The sequence below is a fragment of the Amphiura filiformis genome, chromosome 4 (assembly GCF_039555335.1).
Source record: "Amphiura filiformis chromosome 4, Afil_fr2py, whole genome shotgun sequence".
NCBI classification, from domain to species: Eukaryota; Metazoa; Echinodermata; class Ophiuroidea; order Amphilepidida; family Amphiuridae; genus Amphiura; species Amphiura filiformis.
This window is the reverse complement of record NC_092631.1, coordinates 68,298,130-68,310,517: the sequence shown is the minus strand read 5'-3', so window position 1 is coordinate 68,310,517 and position 12,388 is coordinate 68,298,130. Positions and strand designations below refer to the sequence as shown.

The 12,388-nt window shown below is 36.4% G+C and overlaps 1 protein-coding gene across 1 annotated transcript; it reads left to right on the top strand.

The window, feature by feature from the left end:
- Positions 1–1,744: 1,744 nt before the first annotated feature.
- Positions 1,745–11,608, top strand: LOC140151278 (tubulin beta-4B chain-like). The gene is made up of 3 exons (XM_072173559.1): positions 1,745–1,903; positions 8,669–9,004; positions 9,458–11,608. Exons 1-3 carry the CDS (start codon positions 1,847–1,849, stop codon positions 10,418–10,420), a joined length of 1,356 nt encoding a protein of 451 aa, XP_072029660.1. The 5' UTR covers positions 1,745–1,846; the 3' UTR covers positions 10,421–11,608.
- Positions 11,609–12,388: the final 780 nt, after the last annotated feature.

Here is a 12,388-nt window from a genome sequence, read left to right as displayed (position 1 = left end):
TGGTCATATTGGATTCATATTGAATGCATCACTTGTAAACGCCTTTATCATGTTAGACATGGATGATGGTGATTACTAAGCTAATAACTGAATTTTATAGAAACTAATAAATTTGTCACGGTGATTCATCTAACCCTTAAGATCATTCTTCTTTAATAAAACAAAGTAAATCAGCCATAAATAAAATAAATTTTTATGTGTATTTAATTTTAATTACGTTCATGTAAAAAACGATAAAACAATATTGTTATTTTAATCAAAAATGTGACAGAGATATGTTAAATACGAATTGGTAAGTTGTTAATTGTAAATTGGTAACATGTACGCCGTCGGACAAGTTTAAGAACGGTCAAGCTTTCGTTAGGAGAAGCTCTGACTTCTGGACAAACCTAAGAATGAGAAATGTATGCCGCTCCTTGCCTACTAACAGTTTTGCCTACTGGTGGCTCTGAAAAGAGCCGTTCACTGAAGACTGCCCCTCGTTGCTACTTTGTTGCAAACTCTCTGCAGTTGCATCAGCAGATAGGCGAGGTCTGATTGTTTTTGGTTGACGGGAGTAGTCATCAGTGAACGGCTCTTTTCAGAGCTACAGCTGATAGGCGAGGTCTGCTTGTTCGCGAGTGTTGACAAGCGGCAGTCTTCAGCGAACGGCTCTTTTCAGAGCCATCAAACCTTGTGACATTAACAGATAGGCGAGGTCTGCTTGTTCTCAGTTGACAAGGGGCAGTCTTCAATGAACGGCTCTTTTCAGAGCCACCAGTAGGCAAGGGGCGGGCTACACTGATCTCTCATTCTTAGGTACTTTGTCCTGAAGAATTCAGAGCTACTCCTGACGAAAGCTTGACAGTTCTAAACTTATCCGAGGGCGAACCCGCTAAAAACATACCTATTGTTATGAACTCCAGTCGTAAAAGCCTACCCCACAATATGTTAAACACTAACTACTTTAAGTTTAAAGGGTATAAGGATTGTGATTCTTATGATCGTCTCCAAATTTGAAGCGCTGTTAAACATGAACGTTTGAAACTGTGTTTTTTAAGTTGGCCTTTAACTAATTATAAATCTTTTTTTAATTTCTCCTATTTTATGATATTATTTTTTACATTTGCCAATCTAATTTTATAGGATAGTGTTGCGCATTAATACTATTTATAAAAAGTACCCGGCAAACACAAAAATATTTTAAAAACGTGTTAATGTTATAAATGTGTTTTGGTTTTGTCAAAACGCTTGTTTATAAATTAAATACCGGTCGGTCATAAAAGTGTTTAGTATATAAAAAAAATGCTGCACCTTTGCCAGCATTTTCGTAAAATACCTTTTTCCACATTCAAATAACATGGTATAGAATGTTTTGTACCATGTTTTGAAAAAATATTTTCAAAATGTTATTAAAACGTTTATACCCTTTTAAAGCCATTATACTTATACATGATTGTATAACTCGATATATAAACGTTTTTGAAAACAAAAACCGTGTTGTGTTTGTATTCACCACTTATAATAATATGTGCACTTTTAAAAGTAAGGCAAACTATTTTGTACTTTTTGAAGTGACTTTACCAATAATTATTTGATTCTACATAATTCTACAATTCAATCGTGTTTTGCTTAAAATTCCAATCTGCTGAAGTCAGACTCAAAATACATTATGTCATCCTTTCCTCTCCACCTACGTCATGAATATTCATAGCCGCGCCTAACCATGTGACTAATATCTGCACATGCGGAATTCACCTCCTCATGGTACATGTGGCTCAATTGTAAATCAGCAAGCACAGGGTCCACACGGCTGTAGCTGCAACTCGCAGATATTTAAAAATACTAGACATTCCTATCACACAAAATGCGTGAAATTGTACATCTTCAAGCTGGCCAATGCGGCAACCAAATCGGTTCAAAGGTAAGAAATCATATATTTATATAAAATCAACTGACATTTTCTTAACATTTTTAAAGTACTTTTTTCAAATTTTTCTATACATACACATGTATTTAAATGCTCAGTATTGTGTTACATGTGGGCGTTTCCGCGATACAAAATTTACAGTTTAAAGTAACTACGATTTTGAAGTTAATTTTACTTTGAAATAACACTTTTGAAAATTAGCATTAATGGTTAAAGACTGGTAAATTATTTCAAATTTTAAACTGTATGTTGACTGTTATGTACCTTCATTCTGATTTAAATATCCTTAATTGTGTATGTTTTCTATTGTTCTTTACTCGTCATGGCTGAATGGTGAATTTCTGCGTGTTAAAAATTCACTGATTGGCTCTCTTGTTTTCTCGTTACAAAAAGGGCCAAGGTCAGGTTTCCAATATGCAAACTGCTTTATCGTATTAATTAAAGTTGCAAATGGAAGTATCCTTGATTAATTGTTCAAATGTTAACACCTGAAGTCCGCTGAGCTGAAGATGTTGAAAGGTGTTCAATGTCTGAGGGACACTCACCTCTCAGCTCTGAGGCACCCCAAAGGGTCCGTAAATGTAACAATGTATGAAGAAATTCTTTTTGGTCCATCTAATGTATTAAACTCTTAGATTTTAAATGTGTAAATGCATGTACAATATGTTTTTGGTCCAGCTACAATGTAGCCTATATGTAAAAACAACAGCTGATATGATATGTTAATGCTTTATAATGCGGGCACTATACCCGATCCGAACGTAAACTTGTACTTTCTGGTGTCATGTGTCAGATTTCAGATACTTCTTCGTGAACTCATAGACAGTAGAGATATCTCTACTGTCTATAATCTGTGATATAAACCACAGAATATGTGGGTTAACTATATTACCTTGCAAACCTGAAATATGAAACATTACACCAGTCCAGAACGTACTGTATATGTTCGGGTATAAAGGGAAGACACATCATGACTTTCGGTTTTATATGATTACTTATAATAAACTACAAATTTATATCTAGATGGCCATCTGTGCTTCCCATGTAGTACATGCAAGAGTTGAAATGCCATTGTACTTTGCTTTTGTACATACATGCCAGTGGAAGTTTAGATTGGCGCGTATAAATAAATGAGAGAATGAGAAAAGGCCAATGCCAGAAGCGTTTCCGCCCAAACTTATCACCAGCCTCCAAAACTTTACAAATACACCAATAGCTATACCAATAGGCTATTATACGGTATGTACTATATCTTAGCTGTATTTCATTATATAAATTGTAACTTTGCAATAATGTTCGGTTTAAATAATTTAAGCAGGATGATTGTTGCAAGTTTGTTGTTGTTGTTTTTGGTTTGGTTTGATTTGATTAAGTTTGTTTGTTTGTTTCAAGTTTTGTTTTGAGATTGATAAAATAATGCTGTGAAAATATTTTAGTTTGAATCAAAGTCGTCACATTGTGGCTTTGACATCTTCATGAAAAGATGACTTATCTCTCGCCTTATTGGATTCCACAGAATACTGAGAAAAATCACCATGGTTACGGCTGTATCTCTTGACAAATTATCTCAATTATAAGACACAAGGTCACTGATTTTAAGATATAAATAATTCCTAACGGTAGAGGAACAGGGATATGAGAGTTATGAATGGGATATTAGAAATAGTATGCTTACTGTAAGCATACTATTTCCATTAAACCAAAAAATACTGAATCCCTTTAATGCGTCGAAAAGAATGACGATATAGCTTTTGCTTCTTAAAACATGTAAAACCAGAGAACACAGAAGGGACCTCTCTAATTATGTTCCTTAAATTAGATAAAATCATTGAAAAGGCTGTAATTTCTAGGGTCTATGCTTTGACACGGGTAGTGGAAATTGATCAAGCCTTCAGATTCTCACAAACTTATCAAGATACAGCATAGACGACGTGCTTTTTATTAAGCATTGGAGGATGAAATATGGAACATTGCTTTTTTGCCTTTTATCAAATAATACATTTTGGAGCAGAGATAACCACCTTTAAATTATTCTTATACAGGTGTCCAATGTCGATGTGTTAATGCAAACACGTAAACTTTAATACAATTTCGATGCTAACGCGTAGCGGAAACTGCTACTATAACTTATGAATGGGGCTTGCATGTGGCTGAATTATTAAACAGACAAGGCTGTGAATGATCTCGCTGACGGTTGTCACTCATGAATAAAATTAATGAAATCAAATCTGATAAGTGATATTAAAGTTGCCTTAATGAACTGCCTGAGTTTTATATTAAAGAGATAATGCTGTAAAAATTGTAGACTGAACAAAATTGATCATAAATTCTTCTTCTAAAAGATATTTGATTGACCCACATGATAGATATTCTCAGTTAATGGTTTAACATGGGGAGTTTCGTATTGGATGCTCAAAATAGAATCCCTTAGTGATTCCCAATTCCATGTGTCTGTAAAACACCTGGACTGTCTCAGCTGTATGGAAATGAGATTCAAAAGTGACGGGGCCGGTTGTATATTGCAAATGTAGTTGTATCTATTAGGAAGGTCGTTCATTACTAAAACGCATGCATGCATAATTAATATTTGACATCACTCCACGTGGTAGATGTGGTTAAAGTAAATCAAACCATTAAATCATGATAATATGGAAATATTAACCATAAAACAAGGAGGATCCTATGACAGGTCAAATTGAGATGGGACAATTCAAATATCTTTCCAAAAGCAAACGCTCATGCAAAAACGAAATTAGGTTTCCTGATGCATTTTTATATGATACCGTAGTTATTAACGCGGCCTTGCTTTAATGTTGCTGATTGTGTACCCGCTTTCAGCACACGGATGGTTAAGGAAGCTGTTAAAGCAATAAGAACATACAGTGAGACAAAGAGGGAGATAGAGATACGGGGAGGGAGGGAGCCCTCCACGCATGATCAATGGTCAGCATAATTTACTATGAAGACACTCGCTACGCCTGCAACTATGCATGTCTTCATGCATCAAAGTTATTTTTAAACAGACATCGCGCGACTGACTTGTTTTATATCAAAATGTCTTACACAGCCCTTGTTTTAATAAGACAATATTGAAAAATCATTAGACGTTTTATTAAAGTGACTTTATCTTTATTTATTTGCCATATATTTGCCAATGAATCCTGACACGCTATGTGCTCCCAAAATTCTTGAAAGTGGTAAAAAATACCCCCAAAAGACCCCAAACGGGAAGCTAAATCTAATTTTGACTCCCTTTTGAAACCCCAAGCCTTTGCACCGGCACTGACGGTTAATGTATCCGGAGAAGAGGCGATCAATGGGGAAACCTGTTAATTTTTCATGACATCACTTATCAGTAACCCAATATTAAACCAAGGCTGAAGCATAATTTTGTTTGATGTGATCATTTATTAAATTTTCTAACAAAACATTATATAATGTTCAATTCTAGGACTGGATTCAATACCAACAGCTATCATACTGACATACACGTATATTTTTAGCCATTTTTAACATAGATTTTCGTATCTTTATCAACTTATAAGTTATATTCACCTTTTTCTGTGTTTTGGTGGTATGTGTATTATTTGTGTGAAAATTGAGGGCGCTATTTACATAATTATATTTTTAATTTACTTTTGCCAAATAATATATGTTATTCCTTACATTTCATGATAAAAAGGTTTTTGAAGATTTCCTTGTTATTTGCTACTCTGTTTCTGATGTTTTAATACCATTATACAAGTGTCTACCCCTTGTGAAAACAAGATTTAAGATAATAAATATTGCCATCCGTGTTCACCTTCTCTTAAAAATTACTACATTTTACATGCAATCAAACAACCGTGATAACACTCTGATTGGATATACGAGGTTGAATTAGACCTTATTTTGGACAAATTGGCGCGTTATTTACCATGTTTACCGGTTATTTGTTGTGAAAACTACGCAATTTTGTGACGTATCAAAGAAGTGACAGTTGCAGAGTATAGAGATACCTTTTTCCATGCCAACATACCATAACACAATAGGTTTAACGGTATTAACGGTCACAAAATTCCAATCTATTTACTAGATTAATTCTAGTTTTGTTGGTAAATTCCTGAAGCATATCCAAGCTTTATTTGCCAGCCAGTCAGCCAGATAAACGGTTAAAAGGTCGTTTTATTCAATGATTCATCAACGGTTAGCGAGCCAAGGAAAGCCTACATTGCGAAATATTAACAATCAAAATAAAACAAATTAAACATGCATGACACTGGATCGAGTAGAGCCAAGCTCCACGTTGGCAGAATTGACGTGCATATTGAACTACCGTTATTTAAAATCGTTGATTAAAATGTGAAAGTATTATATAATTACAAACTTTAGCCAGGCATCAGCCTGGAATTTCACTGAAAATAAAATACTTGAAATAGTGCATTTATAGATCATTGACACTGCACTGACTGTATCTCGCTATGCAGATGCTGTTTTAACAATGAAAAAACCTCCCGGTCCAACAGCCGACAAAATTATTCTTTCTGCGTATTTAGCAAATGCCAACATTTTTCTCTGGTCATGAAAAAAAGTGTTTTCATTCGCGCTTCTCTTATAGGCTGCTTTTATATTATAGCATGTAACTTGTTTGCCTTATTGCATATGTCATTTCTGCACGTAAATTGAATTGGACGAACCTTGACTATAATTAATCTCAAAATAGACACACTGCTTATTTAACACGACCAATTATAACAACAATCGTTTATCAAATCAAAATTGCCAGTAAGATAATATTGACTTGACCTAAAGTGATATAGATGTATGATACAATGTAATGCAAATAATTCATAATCAAATATATAGCAGGATATATATATAATAACCATGAGGAGATATCTATCAGTCGCATCGTATTCCGGTGTCATGTAGTCCCACTGACGGTCCACGGCGCGGTGCACCATGGTTGCCCTACAACTAGCCCAAGTAATTTGGCGTTAAATTCGAGAAGGTGTCTTAGCAAACACCCTCCATCCACCACATTCAGTCAATTCCTTGTGGTCAGATGAGGCCAGGGTAATGAACATGAACTGGTACCTCGGGGGAGGCACCTAACACAAATGACCAAACAATGACAGGTATGTTCCCCCCGAAACGCCCCCTTTTTGGATTTTGCAGCTCCGAAAGACCCCCTATATTTGACCAAAAGACCCCTTTTTTTTGATAATTTCAGTTCTAAAAGACCCCTAAATTGCTTATTCCTCACATTTCTGGGTGGTTTTTTTTCAGGCCGATTTTCAACCAGAAAGCCAGAAAACCTTTGATTTTGACTGTTCGCAGCCCCAAAAGACCCCCCTTTTACTTGTTCGCAGCTTCAAAAGACCCCTTTTACCAGTACGCCCTCAGCTCCCAAAGACCCACCCCCTGAAAGCGGGGGAAAAATTTATGATGTTCACCGGATCGAGAACGGATGGACACAGGCCGAAAACATATAATTATATTGATCTGATTTCGGAATTCAAACGCTGAATCGCTGATGGTCGAGCCATGATATTATATGGAATTCAATACATTCAATACGAGAGTTCACACCTCAACCTTAGCAGTGGTTTCCGATGCAACTTTCCACCTCATGTTTAGTTCATGGAAAATGTTAGAAGCTTCAGTGTCAATGGCAGACCAGGCAGAGTCATCTCATTAAAACCATTGTGGCTGTACTCGGAAGTTCCTTTTTCCTTTGAACAACTTCCAAAGTGGGTTTGCCTTCCTTTGCGTTACCTGGCAGTGACACAGTTTAGAATACCTTTACAATTAGCTTATACAATGAACCTTGATAGGTCGCTCCATTTGAAAACCAAGATGCTTTTTAGTTGATCACATGTTGTCTGAATAATCACCCCAAAAAATGTCGCACTGGAAAAACGCCCACTTTTCAAAACAGGGTATAAAATGTCCAAGAAGGTCCTAATTAGAAAGAAGATTGAACAAAGACGAAGGGACCACTTTCTCATGATAAACTATTCAAACTGGCCCCAAAAGCTCTAATTTCAGGGCAACTTTTGGCATGCAAGCGACCTTTTTTTTGGGAACAAGTCTACATTGGGAAATCCTGCAAATTACAGTGTATATACTTTTTAATTCCCATTGTGTTATTTTGGCACAGTCAGGTGAAATGAGCTAGCAGTCCAAGTTCTTGGTGTCTGTATAGGTATTCTTTTTCGGCCCCAATCGATATCCAATTCCATTTGATTTGAAACACATCAGGCAAACGATAGAAAACCGTATTCATCATGAGATATCAGGTGTAAGAAATAACACAAAGCAAATCAAGTTAGCTGCTGTGATGTTCTCGTGTGTTACTTCATTAATTATTTACGCAGGGGCCTATGTTATCCCTCCCGTATCTGCAACCAAGCTTTGAATAACCAATGCCATCATCATCACAATTAAAAATTAAGATCTACTTCTCAACGCGGATTATATAATGACGCAAGCAATCATGATTACCACCATGACCACTAGCCCCAGATCAATTCGACAAATTTGAAATATGAAGTTGTAAATGTATTTATGAAAATTGCGGACTTACGTAACATGAAGAAAGGTTACTTAACACTCATTATAGGGTCCATCACCACCGACCTTGATAACTCCAAAGTCCATTTACTTATTCCGTACCCAAAGTGCGTAGGCTATAGTTGTTGATGTTGTTGTTCTTCTTCTTTAATGTTGTTCCACATTCTAATCAATATCTTGTTTTTTGTTTCAAATTTCTTACAGTTCTGGGAAGTGATCTCAGATGAACATGGCATCGATCCAACAGGATCCTACGAAGGAGACTCAGATCTCCAGTTGGAAAGAATTGATGTATATTACAACGAGGCATCAGGTGGCAAATATGTCCCACGTGCTGTCTTGGTCGATCTGGAACCAGGCACAATGGACTCTGTAAGGGCTGGACCTTTTGGAGCACTCTATAAACCCGATAACTTTGTATTTGGACAGAGTGGTGCTGGTAACAACTGGGCTAAGGGGCATTATACTGAGGGAGCTGAGTTGGTAGATTCAGTATTAGATGTTGTACGAAAGGAAGCTGAAGGTTGCGACTGTCTGCAGGTAAGAACATGGGAACCAATGGATCAGGGTTTACGAAGTATTAGGGAAGCATTTAAGTATGGAAGTATTTTATAGCAGTTATGACAGGGTGCTAAGATAATGTCCCGTAGAATGTCCAGACACTCAGGCAGAGAGCCAAGAATGTTTCTGATACAGAAACAAATTATTGTCTCATGAAAAGCACACATACTCTCACATTCTGTTTCATAGTGAAATAATGCGAGGTCCTGTATGCTGAACCCCTCTCAGCAATATTCAGTAGTCAAATCGAATGTGCATAAATAAAGATGATCATCAAATCCTATTTTGGAAGAACCGATTTTACCATGTTTATACATGATCTCTTGAATGATAGCTGTTACCATTGCCAATAGTATTATCTTCAACCCCATACACAACCTCACCCCACAAAAACATATATATTACAATGGTGCTATTGGTTTTATCTTACAGGGATTCCAACTTACACACTCACTCGGTGGAGGAACAGGCTCAGGTATGGGCACACTTCTCATTAGCAAAATTCGTGAAGAATACCCGGACAGAATCATGAACACCTTCAGCGTTGTCCCGTCACCTAAAGTATCAGACACAGTGGTAGAGCCTTACAACGCAACCTTGTCAGTACATCAGTTGGTAGAGAACACAGACGAAAGCTACTGCATTGACAATGAAGCTTTATATGACATTTGTTTCCGTACCTTGAAGCTAACTAACCCGACGTATGGCGATCTTAACCATCTTGTGTCAGCAACCATGAGCGGTGTCACAACTTGTCTGAGGTTCCCAGGTCAACTCAACGCTGATTTGCGTAAACTTGCCGTCAACATGGTACCTTTCCCACGTCTTCACTTCTTCATGCCTGGCTTTGCTCCTCTCACCAGCCGTGGCAGTCAGCAATACCGTGCCTTGACCGTTCCAGAGCTTACACAGCAGATGTTTGATTCCAAGAACATGATGGCTGCATGCGATCCTCGTCATGGCAGGTACCTGACAGTGGCTGCAATCTTCCGTGGTCGTATGTCAATGAAAGAGGTCGATGAGCAGATGTTGAATGTACAAAACAAGAACAGCAGCTACTTCGTAGAATGGATCCCCAACAACGTGAAGACCGCTGTCTGCGATATCCCTCCACGTGGTCTTAAGATGTCCGCTACCTTCATCGGTAACAGTACCGCGATCCAGGAGCTCTTCAAGCGTATCTCAGAGCAGTTCACCGCTATGTTCCGTCGTAAGGCTTTCTTGCATTGGTACACTGGTGAGGGTATGGATGAAATGGAGTTCACCGAGGCTGAAAGCAACATGAATGATTTGGTGTCTGAGTACCAACAATACCAGGATGCAACAGCTGATGATGAGGGTGAATTTGATGACGATGAAGAGGAAGAGGATGTTGTAGAAGAAGAAGAAGATTAAGCAGAGATGACGGTGTACTTTAAACCCATAAATTGAGTATCTTACAGTATTTTCTACTTGTATGCATAATAATAGTTCTCATTTATCATGATTATACTATTGGATCAGTTGCGATCACATTGACTTACTATATAAAGCGATATAGGGGCTACTTTATTTCATGCAATATATTTTTTTATTTTTCACAATTCAACACCTCTCATTGTCTACCTTTAGCTAAGAGAGGTCTGTTTGTTGATTTCTTGATATATCTTTAAATGCGTTCTTCTGTATACAGTACATCTCATGTAAACAATAATATCAAACAGTAAAAACATGGTAACAGGTTCTGATAGCTTGTATAAACTATTTATTGTCACATATCAGTACTATTTATATCATTTGTATGATATCTTTGTTCAAAAGGATATACAAAATAACTCCATTAATGTAAATACAGTGCAATACTATACCATCAGTGCTTTTAATGTTATTCTCACTCAAATAAGTGATGCATCATTTTGTCCAATCAAGTTATGATTAATATGCAAATCAAGTGATCGTAACCACACTGAAATTACTGTGACTAACAGATGTCTAATTGGTCAGAGTACTGGAGCTACTGGTGTGACGCCATTGTGATTATCAGACGTTACATTGCTGGTTTGTATAGACGTGAGTGAGTTGGAAACTTAATATAAAACGAACAAATCTGATCAGGAACAAAAACGAACAATATAATTTATGATAATATAGTGTCTAGAAATACCGTAAAACCTCGTCTACAAGCATATATAGTGATTTTGGTGAAAGCCAACTTAATCCAGGCGCCATCCATCGACAGAATTATAACATTATGGAGTTTGAGCAAATAAATAAGCGATACAAGCTTATATACAAAGAAGTATTATTGTACAACTAATCTATTGTATATATTTTCGGCTGTGTCGTATTAATTTTTGCTCTCATTCATCAAAAACCCTCTATATGCCTGTAGACGAGGTTTTACGGTATTCTATGTATTATGATAGCCTCCAAGTATAAAATGAAATTATGTAATGCAGTATAACAAACAATATGAGTAAGATTTATAATTATTGAAATATACCTTTTCGTTGAGAATCCTTGCAAATTAAAAAGAAATCCACACTTAACAGTAAACAGCCAGGCATTAAAACAAAACTTGATAGTACACTAAAGTAATGAAAAGAATGGTTGTCAGTACGCTTCATTTTGTGTCACTTATTTATTTATCCACCCCCACCCACACACCTGTTTGTAAATACGTTCAAACGAGGACCTCGACTTAACGAGGATCTAACCGAGGACTTACACACCCGTTTTTAATCGACATACCGTGGACCTCACACAGACACACCAGACAACTTACTATCCAACCCGTCCTATACCCCCTATATGGGACCTATCTTATATGCTATCTTATATGCATCATTTATGTCATCCTGGTCATAGTTTCAAACCGAGGACGTCCCCAGCAAACACAAAACGTTTTCGACATCATTCGCAAAAGGTTATAAAAGGTTGTCAGAAAACGTTTAAATGTCGGGTTATATAAAGGGTACATTAATGGTATAAAACGTTTTCATAACATTAAATAACATTTGTTGGTAATTTACTGCACAGCAAACACAAATGTTTTACAGAAAACATTTAAATGTCGGGTTATATAAAGGGTATAAAAACGTTTTAATAACATTCCAAAAACATTCTTGAAAACTTGATACAAATCATTCTAAACAGAATGTTATTTTGGGGTTGAAAAAATATTTTGCAAAAAATGTTTGCCCAAAATATTTACAATAACGTTTTTAAAATGTTTTCACGACCTTTATATAACCCGACATTTAAATGTTATTAAAACGTTTTGTAAAAAACATTTTAAGAACGTTTCTGTATTTGCTTGGTGCAAATATTTTAACATAATGTTATTTAAGTGTTGACAAAATATTTGGCCAAAAATGTTTGCAA